The 19,730-nt window shown below is 41.5% G+C and overlaps 2 protein-coding genes across 12 annotated transcripts in view; one reads left to right on the top strand and one right to left on the bottom strand.

Annotated features, from left to right (window-relative positions):
• The first annotated feature begins 241 nt into the window (after positions 1-241).
• ZFYVE21 (zinc finger FYVE-type containing 21) lies at positions 242-15,280 on the top strand. Of its 7 annotated transcripts, none has more exons than XM_064165162.1 (8): positions 242-365; positions 5,914-5,964; positions 7,664-7,832; positions 9,505-9,580; positions 10,304-10,431; positions 12,236-12,289; positions 13,499-13,641; positions 14,787-15,280. In XM_064165162.1, the coding sequence occupies exons 2-8, from the start codon at positions 5,926-5,928 to the stop codon at positions 14,820-14,822; spliced, it is 645 nt and encodes a 214-aa protein (XP_064021232.1). In that variant the 5' UTR covers positions 242-365; positions 5,914-5,925; the 3' UTR covers positions 14,823-15,280. The 7 variants fall into 7 exon arrangements, with proteins under 7 accessions (XP_064021232.1, XP_064020739.1, XP_064020817.1 ...); XM_064164669.1 differs by lacking the exon at positions 242-365 and adding an exon at positions 385-639; XM_064164747.1 differs by lacking the exon at positions 242-365 and adding an exon at positions 387-633.
• Positions 15,281-15,990: 710 nt separating this feature from the next.
• PPP1R13B (protein phosphatase 1 regulatory subunit 13B) overlaps positions 15,991-19,730 on the bottom strand; it is a 69,495-nt gene continuing 65,755 nt past the window's right edge. For all 5 annotated transcript variants that reach the window (XM_064164219.1, XM_064164381.1, XM_064164459.1 and 2 more), the window contains 3 exons: positions 19,380-19,546; positions 18,330-18,529; positions 15,991-17,487 (listed from right to left, as the gene is read on the bottom strand). In XM_064164219.1, the coding sequence (XP_064020289.1) occupies positions 17,446-17,487; positions 18,330-18,529; positions 19,380-19,546 (409 nt within the window). In that variant the 3' untranslated portion in view covers positions 15,991-17,445. The remainder of the gene's footprint in view (positions 17,488-18,329; positions 18,530-19,379; positions 19,547-19,730) is intronic.

The raw sequence follows: 19,730 nt of genomic DNA, 5'->3' as shown, positions 1-19,730 counted from the left end.
CAGTGCCGGCGGCAGCACAAGCCACTGTGCGGGACCAGGCGGGCAGACACTGCCCCACCAGCCGTGGAGCCTTTCCAGAAGCGCTACCCGAGGCTGAGGCTGAGGCCGAGGCCAGCCGAGCCCGCCCGTAAGCCCACCCACTACGCGGCGCTGGCCCTTGATTGGCTATCAGCTTCCGCGGACGCGGAACTGGTGTCCGTGCCCGCTCTTCCTTTCCGGGTTGCGGGGCCGGCACTTTCCGTTGCGCCTGCGCCCCCGGGCGCCCGCAGGGCTAGGGCAGGACCAACAGGCCAGCTTCAGCCCCTGGGAGACACGGCACTGGCTGGGGAGGCCGGAGCCGGTATTCCATTGGTCGCGTACAGCGGGTGAGCGGGGCCTGGCGGCTCGCTGCTTCCCATTGGCCTTGCGCCGTGCCCGTCCCGCAGGGTCTAGGCGGTTATTGGGTGGCGGCAGTGGCAGTCTTGCGGGAACGAGTAGCGGTGGCCGAGTTTGAGGGGGAAGATGTCGGGCTGGGAGGCCCACGACGCCAAGAAGCTGGTGCGCTCGCCCAGCGGGCTGCGCATGGTGCCCGAGCACCGCTCTGCCCGCAGCCCCTTCGGCTTGGACGAACCGCCCTGGGTGCCTGACAAGGAGGTATCGGTAGGGGCGGGGCGCCGCGCTCTCCTTCTCTCGGGAGCTTTTCTGCCCCAGCTGGCGCGCACCGGCGGCTTCCCGGTGCCCGCTTGGTCCGCGCTGCCTCGGAGGCTACTGTCCCCCTCGCTGGCCTGGACACGCCTCAGGTGGCCGCGGCCGACCCAAGGGGCCAGGAACCGGGAGTTTGCGATCTCTTGTTCCTCTTTCTTGTGGGGCTGAGCTTCCCGGCGCCTCTCTCCCTCCGCCCGAGGTATGGCGGTGGTGGGAGCGGCTGGGGGCTCCTTTCAGAAAGGCTCGGGTGGTGCCAGCTGTCGCAGGGTTGGCGTTAGTCGGCGCTTCGGAGGCTCGCTCCCTTGCCCAGCCCGCTCGGTGTTGCAGAGCGTCCGCCGCTTGGGCTTGGCTCTGCTCCCCTCGCCTCAAGACAGAGGAGGGGTTGGCTGGGTTGCGATTTTTCAGCTGTAAAGTATAGTGTTTTAGTTCGCTGAGGTCAAGGGACTGAAAAGGGTGGGAATGCCACGTGCTCTGCAGGGACGTGTGGCCCTGTCACCCAAAGCAGAAACGAACTTAATGAGTTAAAGGTGTAGCGACCTGTGTTGCGTTAACAGCGAAGCAGTCCCTTTAAATGCCTGTGAAGGTAATTCTGAAGGCCGTGTTGATTAGAAAGAGGGACAGTAGCAAGTACTGAGACAGGAAAGGCGAGTTAGAACAGCCCTTTGCCTCCCAGTGTGGGTCTTTACAGAGTTAAACGAATATTGAATAGCTTAGGCTGCTTCGTTCAACTTTACTTTCGAATGCTTTCCAAGTAAATGATATTGTATTCAATTTCATGTGATATGCTTTATTTACAGTCTCTGCAAATAGATGCCAATACATTGTAGAATCAGTTGTTTATTTATTGGCAGCCCTCTGTGGTGTGGGTGCATGCCAGTGCATTTAAATGTGACAGGAATGAAGATTTATTTCAGGTGAGCCAGTATGAATTTAAGCAGGGAGTCATTAAACAAAGCCATTCTTTGCCAGATACTGCCGTGGTTGGTCTGTTTCGTATGGGAACGCTATGTCCTCTCCTCGGTTAGGAACGAGGAAGAAAAATTTCCCCCTACCTCATATCTCTTGAGGCAAAAAGTAGTAACTATTGGAGAATCAGTCTGCCTGCAATGCTTCTGCAGCACAGACTGACTTCTACTGTCAAGGTACATGGTCAGTTACTGTTTTTGTCCAAAATAACAACCTTTTATTGGAAAATAGTGACTTACTTTAAACAAGCAATCTGCTAAAATACCTTATGAGGGTTTTCTCAAGTTACTTGCTTTTATAGTTGGGAGATTTTAGTTTATTTAAAATAATAATCATCATCATCAGTAGCAGCTGGTTGTCTGTATTTTGTGACATGTATATAAAGCTAATTTTTCTGTGACCAGAGTTGAGAGTCACTGAAAATACTGTTGGCTTGCCTCATGGAACTCCCACCCAGCTGTCATGATAGTGTGGTGCACTGTGTGTTGCAGATGGGGTATGTAAGCTTGTAGCCAAATCTGTTTACTGTGCAACTGGTCTCCCTTTGTGCTGCTTGGGTCTGCTTTTGCTGCACTGGTGACTTGCTGTGCCCTGCGTGCATGGACCTGGGCCACCTGGAAACCTGATTCATGACATCACCATCACTGGATATAGTTTGTGTGACAGTTAAATGGCAATCAGTTTACCCCCCAGACCTTCTGAAGCTTAGATTTCATTAGTCCTTAATTATAGGAGACTGGCTCTATTAAACCCAAGGTACTTCTGGCTCATTCCAGTTCATAGTGCTGTTGTAATGCAGCTACAGATTGTATTGAGAATTGTGGTGGGATTTATTTATACTAGTTAGGTGTATCTAAAATATACAGACTTAATTCTTAAATATTAATCCATTGTGTGTTCTAAAGCTTTACTTTTATATTACAGTTGTACAGCAGGCATTCTCCTTAAAATTCCAACTTTCCCCTGTAGTCTGTTGTTGCATAGGGCTGATGGTGTTGATTGTAAGTGAATGTTGTCTTTGCATCAGACTGGGTAGTATTTGATACTGAGAAGAAGTGTATTACAGGCAAAGCTTTTGAATGCATTTTTGAACTTGAAATGGAGCTTAAAATGTTGATCACTTCAGATGCCTTGTGTAACCCTGAATTTCTTTGTTAAGCATCATGGATTAGAAATTGAGTAAAATTTGTACGTTTCAGAGCAGAAGTGGCCAAACCGTGTGACATCCAGCAATGTGCCAGATCTTTATGTGGCTGAGGAACTCTCGTGTGCCTAAAAGCTGGGAAGTACAAGGGGCCTTACAGTTGTGGTGACAGTGATTTCCTGGGGCTCCTGCATCCTTGTGAGAGGGAACGGAGCTTCAGGTAGATGGGTCCTCTGACCGTTCAGGCTTTCAGAGTTGGCACTACATGTGACAGGGCTGTTGGGCTCAGACTGCTGGTGCATTATGCAGCTCAGGTAATGAACTGGCCCTGCGCAGCTGCCATACTAGAAAGCATCGTAAGCCCAGCTTGCTGTGCCTTTGCATTGTGGTGGTTTCCACTCTGGCATCAGCTGTTTTGGTCCCGCGGTTAGGAGGTGCGATTTGAGAAGTCTGTGAACTTTCGCGTTTGCAGAAGTTCACTGTGTTAACAAGCACAAGTCGCTATTACCTTGCATCACTTCCTGAATAATTTTGTAATTGTATATGCAAATAAAGCATGTGAAGTGTAACTATAGCTTCCTGTTCATCTACAGTATTCTCCTCTCTGGCTGAATCCAGAGTGCTATGCAAATCTGTTGCCACACCACCAGCAAAGGTGCGAGAAGTTCCACTCTCCTTGGAATGAACAAGCTCTCAGTATTTTTAAATTTATAACAAGGTTCAACATCTGCTTGGATGTTCTTCCATTTCTCTCTTGCTGTGTGAAGTAATCTGATAGCAGAGTGCTGTGTTGATTGTGTATGAAATGAATATATTTGTGAATATACTTTGCATTTTTATTTAACCTCTTATATATTTTTGTTTCCACATGACCAAAACACCAGATTTGCACTATTATTAAAAAAAAAAACAACTTCATCTTGAAAACATGAAAAATAACACTAAAACTGTTGTGCCTCCTTCTCTGTAAATGTGATTGAAAGCCCTTCAAGCAGTAAAGCTTAATTTGGTACTCTTCTGCTCTCTAACTGCGTCAGCATGTGGATGAACAGGAAGAATTCACCTTTCAAGATGCTGTTCAATAGTAATCTCTTCCCAGGCAAAGTAGAAGTTGATGTTACACAAACGAGTTCACTTAATTCTGGTTCCATAAAACAGAGGTGTGTCCAGCCTACTTTTTAAGAGCATTTTGGAAGGAAAATGCCCTTCTCAAATGCCTGGTACCATTTGACTTGTGGTTTATTTATGGCTGCTTTATAGATCAGGCAGTGTTACTGTGATGAGTCTGGAATTGAGAAATATTTTCTACAGAGTTTTGTATTAAATAAAAAGATGGACAACTTTGTTTCTTCCAGAAAAGCAGTTTATATGTTTAATGTTGTGTATGACATCTGTTTAGAACAGTATTTAGAAGAGCAGATTCCCTCTGCCCCCCCTAGTTTTTGTGGCTTGTGCTTTCTAATTTCTAACACCCCCCCACACTTTTCCATTAAGAATATTAGTTGACTCCTGGTAAATTTGTACTGTAGCAGAATTCTTGCCAGGTCCAGCTCCTAGACAAACTATTAAGCTGCACACAACAAAAATTGAAACATTAAATCCAGGTCAGTGTAGATTAAGATGTGACCTTATCTGTAGAGTACTGCTTGATAGAGAGGAAACCTGGGCAATACTGAAGTTGTCTTATGCTAAAGGTTGTTCATCAGTGTATGTTAGAATGAGATTTTCTACAGCCATTGTGAGAAGAGGGCTGGATGCCTTAATTCAGTGTGTTACTGGAAACAACACAGGAACACCTCTAGGTGTGTTGTGTGGTATCTAGAAACACAGAGCTGATTGTAGCAAATACTGCAAGTAGCTATTTATGTTCCATTTGTAAACCTTCTGTTTTAGAGATCAGGATGCTTCATATGAACTGTTGAAAATTATTATCAATCTTCTGCTTCAGAGGAATGTGAGAAGTCTCTGGAGAATTTTTACTTTAGCTGCTGTAATACTTTCTTGGCTATAGTTGTTCAATTTACAACAACGACTGAATATCTGCTGAAGGAAAAGTCCCTGAGATAAATGACAAAAGCTGTTGAAAACTGAAGGAATAGATAGGGTTAAGTATTGAAGTGTGTTAATTAAGGGCAAGCAGTGATTACTCTGTGCTTAGCAAATAGCACCTGCTTAGCATAGGGCACGGTTTTAAGGTGCTGTTGTCTGAAACAGTCTGGCATGGAGTTTTGGTTTCTAGAGCTAGAAAACTGACTACAGGCTCTAACCATATTCCCCTGCTTTGGATGTTGGGCATATTTTTGTAAATAAATAGCAAGAATTGTAGCCTTAGAGAGTGGCTTTTGATATGGTGGATTAAAACATGTAACATCTGGGTGCAAGTCCAGCCTCCTGGTGTAGGACTTTCTATGCACAAAATTGTAATTACCTAATGATCATTGCTGGTGGTTTAGAAAATCAAAACTCTTATCCCTTAAGCTCTACATAGTTGCAGGAGAGGAACTTCTTCAATTTCTTAATGGTGTTGTTTTTCTTTCCTTTTTTTTTTTTTTTTTTTTTTTGAGAAGTGTGGGTGTAAGCTTGTTTTAGGCAAGAGCTGTTTGAGGACATGACATTTTGTAGCTGGAGAAAAAATTGTTTTAGTTGTCTTCAAAGCCACTATTATGTAGCATGTTTCAAGAGTGTGTGAGTATTGAGAGCACTGAAATATATAAACATGGTTTTAGAGAGTCAGCAGAGTGTCAGAGTGTAGCATGGTGAGGATGGTAATTTATATATAAACAGTTGACTCTGGGATATATGACTCTTGGGATAGCCAAACATAATTAAGCATGTTAAGTACTTCTGAAATGTGGTTTTGACTTCTGGCAGGATGCAATTTTCCTTAGGGAAATGAGTTTGACAGCTTTTAAAAAATCTTACATATGGGAATGATGTTGTTTTACTACATCAATATTAAATTAATGCTATCCATGGCTAAAAGGGGAATGATGGAAATTTGTTGGATGTGTTCCCATTTAGAGTATAAACTGCAACATAAAGCTCAGTCTTTGTATATAATAGTAGGATTAAAAGTTCAGAAATATTGTAGGTTAATCTTAATTTGTCCTGTTTTCTAGTGCCCAAGATGTATGCAGTGTGATACAAAATTTGACTTCATAACAAGAAAGGTAAGAGAAATCAATGAGGTATAAAACATTAACTGTTGCAAAATACTGGTATGGACTTATTTGATCTAAAATGGAGAAAATTTCAGTAGACTAGCACGTGACTCTGATGTAACTTAGAATCATAGAATCAACCAGGTTGGAAGAGACCTCTAAGATCATCCAGTCCAAACTATCCCCCAGGCCTATCCAGTCAACTAGACCATGGCACTAAGTGTCTCGTCCAGTCTTTTCTTGAACACCTTGAGGGACAGCCACTCTACCACCTCCCTGGGCAGTCCATTCCAATGCCAATCACTCTCTCTGGCAAGAACTTCCTCCTAACATCCAGCCTATACTTCCCCCCCGGCACAACTTGAGACTGTGTCCCCTTGTTCTATTGCTGGTTACCTGGGAGAAGAGACCAACCTCCACCTGGCTACAGCCTCCCTTCAGGTAGTTGTAGACAGCAGTGAGGTCACCTCTGAGCCTCCTCTTCTCCAGGCTAAACAACCCCAGCTCCCTCAGCCTCTCCTCACAGGGTTTGTGTTCCAGGCCCTTCACCAGCCTTGTTGCCCTTCTCTGGACACGTTCCAGTATCTCAACATCTCTCTGGAATTGAGGAGCCCAGATTGGACACAGTACTCAAGGTGTGGCCTGACCGGTGCTGAGTACAGGGGAAGAATAACCTCCCTTGTCCTACTGGCCACACTGTTCCTGATTCTTTCTCTTTTGAGTAAAAGTCCTTTTCTTGTCGATTCTCTTTGAAGGTCTTCCCATTGCTCAACAGGTAATGCAGTACCTTCAGTCATGGAGTATGCTTTCTCCTAGTTCTTGTTTTACATTTTAGCTGAATGGGTTAAGAGCATAGTGGTTGATTGGCTTGAGTGTTTTGCTTGAGAAGCACTAATTCACTAGGATGCTGTGTTTTACTTGTTAGCTTTGGGAATTAAGTGGCGGTATTCTTGGGAAATAGGTGCTCCAGACAATTTTGTGTAATACGTGGAAGGAAAAGCCTAACACTGACCAAAACTGCAGCGTATCACTTCCTTATATCAAGCTGTTCAAACTTGCTTTGAGCTACAGATCAGTTCTTGCTTACCTGGGAATACTTGTTCTGACACAAGAACTTGCATCAGGAAGACCTGCTGGGGCTGTCACACCCTGATAGTGATATGGAGCACAAGCCACTTGTTGCAGATTCAGTAGCTATGAAACACATTGCAGTGCCAGTTCTGATTTTGCAAGTTCACTAGATCTGTACTATACTAGCTGATAAAATGAAGACTTTTATCTTTTTTCCATGGGAAAAACTTCTTCTTAAGTTTTAAGGTAGATGAATAGGATCTCCAGTTGAATTTTCCTAAGATCTTTCCCTGGAAATGGGAAGTGGCCTAGAAACTACTCTTTTCTTGTGGTCTTTATTTACAGTAAGATGAAAGTTTTACTGGAAAAGCCCTTTCAGTGTATTGTTTGCTCTTCTTTAGAAGCATGCTCACAGAGTGCCACCAAAGGCTTGTAGTGCTGTTGTTGATGCTGTACTCAGTCTTTAGTGTTCAGAGATTTCTATCATTTGAGCAGCTACATTTCCTTTGCCTATCGCTCAGCTTGTGTTTCACACCTGACTGTTTCTTGGGAAGGAGGAGAGTTAATGTAGTAACTTTATAAAATTATTCCACAATAGCTTCCTTTGTAAATAAATAAAATGTTTTTTCATGCTTAGCATCACTGCCGAAGATGTGGGAAGTGTTTCTGTGACAAGTGCTGCAGTAAAAAAGTGCCTCTGCCTCGCATGTGCTTTGTGGACCCTGTGCGCCAGTGTGCTGAGTGCGCCCTCATCTCCCAGAAGGAAACAGAGTTCTACGACAAGCAGCTTAAAGTGCTCATGAATGGTAAGGACTGGATGTGTGTGTGTGGTTTGAGCTCATGTGTGTTTATTCAAGGACTGGCTTACACAAATGTAGGAAACAGCAGGAGTAATGCTGCTTGTCAAAAGAGCTGCACTTGTTTCCTTTAAATACTGGTTCATTGTTTCGTTTCTTTTTGCCAGTTAATAATCTCTGTAACCAGTTTATTTAGAGGGAACTTTAAGCTTCCTTGTCTTTAAATCCTTCTTTGCAAACAAAATAATTTGTAATATTTCTGAGAACAGGTGTGTTTTTCTTCAAATAATGCAGCTTTTAACTATATTCCTGTTACATTAAATAAGGATGAAAAATACTTTACAATAGGAAGTATTTTAATATTTTCCAACAAGAGATAATGCTTGCTTCAAGGTTCATCTGTGAGCTTTGATCTTGACTGTGGCCTGCAGCTATGGTTTATGGCAGATTGTCATGAGTTCTCATTTTTGCATAGCATTAGAGCTACATGTAGTACAGCAGTTTGGTTCCACTTGCATTAAAAAAGCAGAGTCTTTAAGTTTTACAATGTTCTGTGATTGTTCAGTGCCTTTTGATGTGTTCTCAACTCTCAGCATGATGGCTGTGTGTAGAATTCGTAAGCCAAACCATTTAGTCTGAATGTTCTGGGAGATTCTAGGTTAAAAAAGGACTGTGCACATCCCTTTAATGCACAAATCATTCTCCACTCCGCAGATGAGGGTGTAAATGACTTTTTAAATAATGTGTTTTAAACTGAAGGCTTTTTGTAAAGCTTCTCCTGCAGTGCAATTAGTCTGAAGTTGTTTGTGATTTACTGTAGAGCTGCAGATCTTGGTCAGAGAGATGGTGGTTGTGATGTCCATGATGTGTTGTTGCTGTTGTCTATGTCTCACTCTAGCAGCAGACTGGGGGATCTATGCTGAGGGGTCAGTGGGACGGTGTGAAGTTGCAAAGTAGGTTGTGTGGTTCAGATCATGCAGATGGATTGCAGACTCTTTGGCAGGGATGTACACTATTATTTTTTTCATTTCCCAGACCAGCAGTATTTGGATTAGGTAACAGAGGGAGTGTGAGGCAGGGAGGAAATAAAGTGGTTAGGCGTGTAGTCTGCTTTAAGTTATGAATCACTTCACTAGCTGAGATGACTTTCCCAATGTCAAAGGAGTTGTTTTGCACAGGAAGAAACATAACATGAAAACCAAAGTTCATTGACCTCAAAGTAAGACAGAGCTAGCCTTCAGTAACAAGAAAGAGGTATCCTTAGTGTTTCTTAAGCATAGTGCTGAAGGTCACATTCTTCCATTAGATTCTTCTGACATTACAAACACTAGTTTGTATAATAGGGACAGGATTGTGTCTTTAATTGCCTGTTATTGCCATCTCCAAATCTGTTCTTATTTTTAAAAGATTGAGCTCGGATACCATGTTGTAGAAATACATATGTGGAAGAAATTACATGGCAATTATGAAAGGTCCTGTGATCCAGAACATGATAATCAAAGATCAGCTTTTCATAGTCAAGTGTTTTTTCTGATGTTAATCAGTTTAACATTTCAGTTAGTCTCTTAATTCACCTAGTTCAGTGCATTAGATGTAATTAAGTAGAACTTAGCAAAACTTTTTGATACTTGAATGTTCCTTCCTCAGTGCTGCATTGGAATACTAAACCATTTCCTTCCAGGTGCTACATTCTTTGTGACTCTGGGATCATCTGATAAATCTGAGCTCATGGTCTGTCGACTTTCCAACAATCAAAGGTGAGAAGGGTAGATAGAAATAGCCCTTGTAAACTATGTTACTGTTGCACCTAGAACTATATTGTCTGATGACCTAAGCAAAATGCAAGAGCAACATGCTGTGAGGATATTGGAGAGAGTAATCACACTGCAAGGACAGATACAATGTTGGTGGAGTAAGTTTGAATTTACTGTCAGTGTGGCTCAGAATGCATCGGAGAAGCGGAACTGCACTCACTGCTAATGCCTTTCAGCACCACTGGGATAGTGTGGATTTCCCTGCTAACAGGGAAATGATAGGAAGAGGAAGCAGGGAAAAATCTAGCCACTGAGAAAAGCTTGTTTCAGAATGACTCTTAACACTGCAGCATATTGTTTAACATTGCAGCCAAAGCATTACTTTGGTCATCCATACAATGTAGTTGGCTAGAACAATTTATATTCTGTGTTGCTTCTCTTCAGAACTTCTGAAAACTGTTTTCAATATATTAAAAGGGTCTCCTGGAAAACTGAACTATAGGGTTTGTGGTTTCTTGGGTTTGTTGTTTTATTGGAGTTTCTTTGGGTGTTGGTTGGTTGTTTTGTTGGTGGTGTTTTGTTGTTGGTTTTTTTTTGTTTTAAGTGGAGAAGTTCAGTGAAAAGTGATTTTTCCTACTTGATTTATCTCTGCTTTTACTCCAAGGACTATATTGCTGAGATTGTATGTTTAATTTTTTTTGCTTTGATTTCAACTTGCTATTACAGGAAAAAAGAAATTGAAGTTTTTCTTCTGTTATATAGATACCTGGTTTTGGATGGAGACAGCCACTATGAAATTGAAATTATACAGATTTCAACTGTTCAGATACTTACTGAGGGATTTACTCCTGGAGGTAATTTTTTTTTTTTAATTTTAATAGAAATGAACTGTTAAGAAAAAAATTATATGAAGTTGTAATTATTGTTTGAGCTAGACAGTGCATTTCTGTGTTACTTGTAACTTAGGTGTGACTACATAGTCACATCTGCTCTCAGAACAGAGTGCAGTGTGTGGGGTTAGTGGTGTTCCCAAGGATCAGTGCTGGGTCCAGTCCTGTTCAGTATCGTTATTCATTATGTGGACCAGGGGATTGAGTCCATCATCAGGAAGTTTGCAGACAACACCAAGCTAGGAGCAGGTGTTGATCTGTTGGAAGGTAGGAGAGCCCTGCAGAGGGACCTAGACAGGATGGATGGGTGGGCAGAGACCAGTGGGATGAGATTTAACAAGGCCAAGTGCAGAGTTCTGCACTTTGGCCACAACAATCCCAAGCAGTGCTACAGCTGGGGACAGAGTGGCTGGAGAGCATACAGGCAGAAAGAGACCTGGATACTGGTAGATAGTAGCTGAACATGAGCCAGCAGTGTGCCCAGTAGGCCAAGAGAGCCAATGGCATCCTGCCCTGGATCAGGAACAGTATGGCCAGTAGGACAAGGGAGGTTATTCTGCCCCTGTACTCAACACTGGTCAGGCCACACCTGGAGTCCTGTGTCCAGTTCTGGGCTCCTCAACTCAAGAGAGATGTTGATGTACTGGAACGTGTCCAGAGAAGGGTGACAAAGCTGGTGAGAGGCCTGGAACACAAATCCTATGAGGAGAGGCTGAGGGAGCTGGGGGTGTTTAGCCTGGAGAAAAGGAGGCTCAGAGGTGACCTCACTGCTGTCTACAACTACCTGAAGGGAGGCTGTAGCCAGGTGGGGGTTGGTCTCTTCTCCCAGGCAACCAGCAACAGAGCAAGGGGACACAGTCTCAGGTTGTGCTGGGGGAGGTCAAGGCTGGATGCTAGGAGGAAGTTCTTGGCTGAGAGAGTGATTGGCATTGGAATGGGCTGCCCAGGGAGGTGGTGGAGGCACCATCCCTGGAGGTCTTCAAGAAAAGACTGGTTGAGGCACTTGGTGCCTTGGTCTAGTTGGTTGGCTAGGGCTGGATGCTAGGTTGGACTGGATGATCCTGGAGATCTCTTCCAAGCTGGTTGATGCTATGATTCTATGAACCCTTTCCCATGTGCCTGCTGGGATTTTGGAAAAGGTGTAAGAATTGCAAAACTTCCTTCCAGCTGTAATATGGGAGAGCTTCTCAATAAATCTGAGTAAAGGTGGTCCTTGTCTGTTCTGATCTTTTCTTTTGGCTAAACTTAAACGTATGTTGATGAAAAGCTCATAGGAAGGTCTTTAGTGGCTTGCATTCCAGAATTCAGCTCTGATTTCTCTTCTGTGGGTACCAACAATTTTGAGGATAGTGAAAGAGAAACTAGGAGGGGAAAAAACCAAATTCTTGAACTACACTTTCTTAATTTCATTCAAGATGAAGGGGGTGGCCAAATGAAACTGGTAACATCTGAATCAGGGCAGCTACTTACTCACTAGATTTTAGAGTATTTCAGGATGAACTTGAATATGATTTCACTGAAATGAGAACAAACAAGGTCAGGAAATTATTGTTGTCTAGCAATACCTCTGTCACTGCTGAAATTTTCTATTCAGACAGCCTGTCTGTGCAACATTCAGGCAGCACAGCACGTTAATTCTAATAAACTTACCTGGGTATTCAAATCAACCAGAAGTGTTGCTAAGTTACTTAATGCTCTTGTAGTTCCTTGATCACTACTTTTCTGACTGCTTATCTTTTTGCCTGCCTGCCTTCCATCCTGATGGTAGAAAAAGATATTCACACTTACACCAGCCTTCTGGAGAGCCAACATATTACTGAAGGTATCACCAGTTTGAGCATGACTCACCTTAGCATGTTGTCATGCCCCCTTCCTATCTTTCTTTCTGTGCTTTGCTGTTGTTCTGCTTGATCTATAGCTGTTCAGATTAAGACAAATTATGTTGAAATTGACAAGTTTCAGTTTATTCCCATCTATTTAATAAACCAAGAATGAATGTTTCATACTTTTGGAGAACTAAAACACTCAAAGCCTTCTTTAGACCACATGTGCCATTTCCCATGCTGGAAGAGAGAAGATGAGAAATACTATCCTTAGTGGTACACACTGCTGAAGTAATAGAGGTGTGCTGAATTGTGTACACCAGAAATGAACAATATATTTCTTGTCCTCTTCAGTAAGGCTTTGTACTGAATGAATAAGACCTGCTTGATGGCTTGCTTTTACATATCTTGAAAAGAAATACAACTTTTTTTGTTGTGTAAGGCATGTTCTATCTGACTCAGTAATGTCCTGGAATGCTAGGCCTGGGCAAACAGGTCGAGGCTGTAGGTGATTGATTTCCACTGGTTTAAGTAGTTCTTTAATCTGTTAGTCTGACCAGAGATACACAGGGGAGCAAGTCATGAACCTTGATTTTAGCTTATCCTACACAAACACTGCTTGTGGAGTTTTGCTGAAGTTGCTCAGACTGTTATTGCAGTAATGGCCTCCAGGAACTCCTTGTGCAGATGCTTTTAAAAAGAACTTTGCCAAAAAAGTGTGCTTCTTTGTGTGGTGGTGCTGTTCGGGGGTTAGCCTGCACCCTGCTGCTTCAGGAAATCGTGCCAGTTAAATGTGGTATTGAAAGCCAAGCTTCTGTTTCATTTCTGTATCTTTGTGCTGGTTTATTTTAGTATCAATGCAGCTAGGAGAAAAGAGATACAAATATCTCTCTAAGGGAAGAAATAATGGTAATACTGAAGCCTGGGGGTTGGTAATACTGGAACCTGAGGGTTTTAATGTACAGAGTTAGTGGCTTTGCCAGGTAGCTTGTACAAGCTCTGCCTCAGTGACTGCCAGACAGGAGTCTGCATGTTTCCATTGCTTGCTGTGGTCGTGACCTCTGATGCAGCAGCCGTTAGTGCACCAGCAGTTGCTAGTGCTTTGAATTAAGTGATGAGATGGTTTTCCTCAAACATGCTTATTATCAAGAAGTTGTTACTTGTTTGGTAAAACCTGTTGTTGATAAATATTTTGTTTCTTTTTTCAGGAGGTAACACTCGTGCCATAGGTATGGTTCTGCAGTATAAAGTACCAGGATCAGAGGAGCTCATGCAGATGAAATTTACAGCTGGTGAAGACTTCAGCTGTAACAAGAAGCTGTCAGCAAGCTGGCTGGCAGCTATGCATAAGGTAAGCAAAGGAGGCATAATTTAGAGATGGATGAGGAAAATCTTTACATGGGTGTTTAATAGAACTGAAGAGTCTGTAGCCTTAGGAGTCGTTCTTGTTAAGGTGTGTAGGGAAAAAATTGCAAAGAAAACAGAAGCCTTGGGGGGTTAAGAATGTCAGTTTAGCTTTATGCTCAGACACCTGAAGAAGATACACTACAAAGGGTTTCCCAAGTTCCTACTGGTCATGGAAAGAAGTAGGAATTAGTTTGAAGTCTCTTAGGTTTTTGTTACTGGAAAAGGTGTATTATGAAACACTCTTTTTGCATCTAAACTATTATTTTCACTACTTTATGAAGGTTCAAAGAAGTTGTTGAGCAGGAAGAGAGATGAGGTAGGACTCTATAGAATACTGTTCTTTTATTGCTAGGCACTGTAAGGCCAATAAAACTGAAGTTTTGTGAGTTACAGGAGGCTAGCTCCAGCATTTAGCTCATTGTTCAGCACAGTGCATGCCACCTTTGTATTGGCATTTAGCACTTCCTTATGCCTCTTCTAATTCATCTTTCACAAGCCATTCAACTCCTGCAGCTGGCATTTTGTGGATAAGCTGAACACCATGCCCCCACTGACCAGAGTTTAGCTCGGTTTTGAATAACGTGTCAGTGCACTGAGACTCCAGAGGTCCTTGTTAACAGCAGGTAAAAGGACTCACAACCAGAGAACGCACACCTGTTCCATTTGCAGGAGGCTGGTTTATGTTTCAAACTGTAACAAGTGGAATATCATGCTGGAACTGCAAGGAGGAAGCAGAACGGTAGGAAGAGTATAGAACAGAGTAAAACTGTGGTAATACAATACAATAATGACATGTGTTGAGCTAGATTACCAAAATCTCAGAAATACTATTTCTAGCTTTTTTTCAAGGCAGTTATGATTACAAATGGTCATTTCCAAACAAGAAGAAACAAGTAGTTGATGTGAAATCTTCCATGACCTCAGGTTCTGCATTTAAGGTGACCCTAAAGAGTCTCAGAACTAATGCTGGTTATTAAATGCCATAGTGAAAAGACAGTAGAGGAAGAAATTTTAGGAGAGATAGGAAGGAGGCAAGGTGTCCACAAGTGACACTTCAGTTAACACAGTGACACTCTGCTTTTGTGATAGGCAACAAAACTTCTTTACGAGTCCCGGGACCAATAAGAACAGCAAACTGTTGGCCACTTGAGGGAAGATACCAGCGTCCACAGACCTGCATCTCACTTGTGAATTTGAGAGCTGTTAACATTTGCTGTTCTTGACCCTTCCTCATTCCAGCATGGTTCATTCTGTAAGAACTGGCAAATGCAATGTGAGTGTTTTTCTGAACCATGAGTATTCACTATAGTGTGCAATATGTATACAATTAATGCTTTAAACAGCCTCACCTTTTAAGACTTTGTATATTTTTGGTAAGCCTTCACTGGCACTTAATATGAAAGTGACCTGCACTACAGCTAATGTACAGCACAACTTTTATAGTAACAATACTGTTTGCTACAAAAAGCAAACAAATGTCTATGTCTCTTCTGCAGAGAATAGCTTTTGGGTATAGATCTCAGGTTTTTCCTTGTATCCAAATGTTTAAAATCAATGTACAATAAAATCTGCCTTAGATATGATTTTGTAGAAATCACTTGGGTTTTTTTAAACATTTCATTTTAAACATCTAAGTATTTCACCAAATACCACCAAACTGGATTTACATGACCTTGAAACTTAACTTCTGTAATAAATAAGCTTCCAAAATGTTTAGTTTTTTATTTCCTTTTTGGTAATTAGTTTTTGTTAATCTAACTGTAATGCTATCTGAAACTGTATGCAATTTAATGTACAAATATGAATAAATTAATGCACTTATTTAAAAAAGGTAACACTTGATTTCACAATATATAACCTCTTTCATCGTGGCTACTGTGATCTCTCTGACCTCAATCTTCTGACTCTTTTAAACAGCACCCTGATTTTAGTTTTAAGTGTAATAGTTGGTTCAACTCTGGGGATGAATATCTGGCTACAAATGCTGAGCCAATTGTCTTTCTGCCCTCTCTCCTCCTAGGCTGGTAGAATTGAATGAAAAAGCACAGGAGGCTCAGTTGTCAGCATGGGAGCTTTTCAGGACAAGTACTAATTTGTCACAGTTGGAAGATTGGTGTGAGAAAGTTCCAAAAATTGCATGGTGTGTAATTTTCTGTGCAGCTGGTGAAGCAAGGAGGAAGCTTCAGTTACCAGAGAGAACACAGCAATGTAGAATTAGTCTTTTCAGGTAGACTGTGACAAAAAGGCAAACCCACTGTGGCCACCTGTATAAAAATACGGGAGAATGCAGCCATGCCTTAGCAGTACTTTATTGTGCACATTTACATGTTCTCTGAATTAGTGTATCATAGGCTCTTGAATTCATCACATTCATGTAGCAAATTCTTCAACAATAATATCCTTTCACTTTTCACCACAATATATACAGTTAATGCCAACCTGTGGTAAAAGCAAGTTACAGCACTGCAGAAATGCTTATATAAATTATACACAGAACTTGTACATGAAGGAGTAATCAAATTGCATACTGTTAGATGGGAGAAAATGACAAGAAATATGGCTAGAACTTAAAATGGGAAATTCAAAATAGACTTCTGGTATATAAAATCATGTACAATTAAAACTGCAGTGAAGTGCCTTTTTTTTTTTTTTTTGCTTGAAACTACAAGGTAGTGGAATAGGTTATTGCATAACTTGCCTTGGCAACAGATGGAGGCTGCCAAGAACCACAGAAACTGTCCTCAAATAAGCTAGAGCCTTTCTTAAATCCTTCTCTGAACCTTATTTCTTTCTTCTCCTTGACCTAGCATCTACACAACTTTCTACTTTAGTCCTTCATATTTTCTTCTCGAGTGTCTCAGGCAGACTTCAGATTACACAGTAAAATCCTTACCAGACTCTTACCCTTTTCAACTATTGCACTTTCATCCATGCAGACATACAAATCCCTTAAGCTGCTGCAAGTTCAGTACTAACTGTTTTGTCCAGGAAGGACAAGCTCAGGTGGGTAGTGGGGGAACCTTTAAGTGAGTAGAGGTAACACTGGTGCTGTATGAGAAAATGAAACACCAAGTAAAATACTGTGGGGGGGGGGGAGGGATTGAGAAGTGTACAAATAATGTTGTTTTGTTGTTTCTCTAGCTTGATGCTAAACACAAGTAATTGCTAGATGGTAGACTATGTAAAGCTTTTGTTGGAGTTGTCTAGACTAGGATTTAAGTGTACAGTATGTTACCACTTAAAATCCAATCCTGGCCTTCATCAAGCCATGGTGACTACTTAAGTGAAGATCTTGTGTCCTAGAACCCAAAGAGTTGACCAGGAATGAGAACTCAGTATTCACTGTTATCAAATCAAACCTCCAAAAGCCTGACAGGGGACAGTTACTGAGGGGTTGGAGCAAACTGGACAGCATATCTGCACTCTGCAAATGACACCTGTGAACATTGAACACAAGAAAGCTCCTAGCGTGGAACTTCAACTTAAAACACTGCTTTAGACAATAGCTGAGGCAACACTGTCAGTAGTGGAGATACTGCTCTCCTTATCAGTGCTGGGTCACATAAAAATGATCCTCATTTACAAACTGCAGATCTTAAAAACTGTGGATGCTGTCCGTTTAACAAGAGAAAGCACCATTAAAACTAAACAGCATAGTTTTATTTCTCTGTGTGAAATGATCAAAACTGATGGCTCCAGTGTATGTTTCCAGTTACCAGCATGGTATTGCACTGTTGTACAACTGACTTCAAGCAAGGGTTCGCTGTCTAGGTTTTATTCGTGGATATAACTGTAAAAACAGAAAAATATATTAAGTTTTGCAAGGCTGATAAACCAAGTTAATTATAAATCAATTCAAACAAGAAAGGGGTGATGATGAAGTGTTTTGAAGGTTGAGTTTTGTGCAAGTCACAGCATGGTTTTGAGTAACTTCTTAAAAAACTAAACTATAGGTAACAGGAGGCCAAGGGCTGACTTATTCCTTCAAACAGCAGCAAAACTACTACTCTGAAAAGGACTTGGTTCAGTCAGCCCAAGATCTTGGACTAGACCAAAGGATGCTTTTATGTGAGCACAAGATTTCCCTGTCGAGCTCTAGAGAGCTTATTTCCTGCTCTGTAATGTTTTCTTATGCAATTTGTCATCTTCATCTCTCTACTTAGTAGCCCAACATTCCTACATTTGTCATTTTCGAGGCCCTTCCTGGTTTACATTTGTACATATCTCCACGTTACTTAGCTTGTGACAGGTATTCAAAAACATGTTTTGAAGAACTTCCTGGGCCAAAGTTTTGAGCTGCCTAATAGAGTCACTACATTTACATAGGTGCCCTGTATTTTAGCCAATGGAGTTTAAAAAAAAAAAAAGAAAATATTAAAGACTAAACTATTAATTTAATACAAAAACCCCAAAGTTAAACTAAATATATTAACTTGCCAAATAAAAACCAGCACTCATCTCCTGAGCATGGCCTCTTTTTACATGACACAGACTGCAGAGAGAATAAGGATAATCTGCTTTGCTCTAATTTATAGCACTGTGTCCAGATGATGCACAAGGGGATTCTTACCAAATATCTACCTTCTTGCTTCTTTGGGAAAGAGTGAAAAAGAGAAGGTAAAGAGAACTTACCCCAAGAAGATTTTTAGGCACATAGCCTTCTTTGTCATTGAGGCGGGCCCACCACCACTCTGTTTCATTGTCATCCTTGCGTGTTAGAATAGTAATAGCATCACCCTCATGGAATGACAACTCATCATTATTCTGGGCTTCATAATCCCACAGAGCATACACCACACCTTTATTCATCACGCCCAGCTTCTCCTGCACTCCTGTTTAACAACAGAGAGAACACAACAGATGGTAATCTATTGTATTTTTCCTTCTCAGGCTTTATGGTATGGACACTGGTCCCAAACACTGATCTTATATTAATAAAATGTCATGAACAGTTTTCAGCACTTCCACGATGAAGTGCTTTCAGAAATTTAACTGCATGATAAAACTGAATTTTACAGGGTATTTTAAACTGAGACAGAGCTTTAGGCTTTTATTACATACATAATACAGGCTTTATAATCTTTTATTCAAGTGAGGATGAAAGTGCTTTTAGGAATGTTTGAGCAAAGCAGCTTTATAGAACTGCTGTGTATTTGTCCCACTTATATTGTAGCACTTGATGCTTTTGCAGGTCACGATGTCAGGTATACAGAACCTTAATGATGCTTATATCTTCTGATGTAAAGCACAGATGTGTCCATCGAGGTACTTTTCTCACAAAATGTATCTCATTAATGAAATGCAGTCAGTGTTAACTATGTTTCTGCATGTGATCTGCTAGAAATGTGGGCATCTGGAAGTTGGGAGTATCTGTCAGGATACTTAACAACTCACTGTTACTGTCAAAACCTCCCCATGGAAGCATTTCCTTGAGATAAAGGCAATTAAAACTTTAAAAATCTGTAATATTAGAAGCCTGTGAAGTAACTCAGAGGACAGAAGGACCATGAGCAGCATAGTAATGAAAAGACTCCTATTTTTAGCATTTTGAAAGACCATGTAGGTGATGCACAGCATTGTCAAGCTTAAGGCCTAAGCAGATGTTCCATGCTGATCAGAAAAACAAAAAGGGATGAATTTTACAAAAACTAGACAAGTTTGTAAAGCAGTGTCACAGCTTACCATACAAGAACTGGGAACACTGGATATAACCTTCTTCCATCTCTTCACACTTGTCTGCAGCAGTTTCTATATCACTTATAGTTGAAGCAAAAATAGCTGCCCCAGATTCCACCAGTAGTTTACACAGATGAACACTGTTGCAAGAAGCAGCACAATGCAAGGGTGTCCTGAAATAGAGCAAAAATGTACAGATGAAAAAAAACTATGTATTTCAACTATTCTGTCTGGCAGTATAGAGTTCAGCCTGTCTGTTTCAAAAGGAAACTGTTCTTTATGATTATTATAGTGTGTATATATATATATATATGCATTGTATCGAATCTGTAAAGCAACTGGAGCAGATTCCAGGAT

Source organism: Pogoniulus pusillus, chromosome 1 (genome assembly GCF_015220805.1).
Source record: "Pogoniulus pusillus isolate bPogPus1 chromosome 1, bPogPus1.pri, whole genome shotgun sequence".
Lineage (NCBI taxonomy): Eukaryota > Metazoa > Chordata > Aves > Piciformes > Lybiidae > Pogoniulus > Pogoniulus pusillus.
Note: the sequence above shows the minus strand (reverse complement) of the source record. Positions and strands in the feature narration are given on the sequence as shown.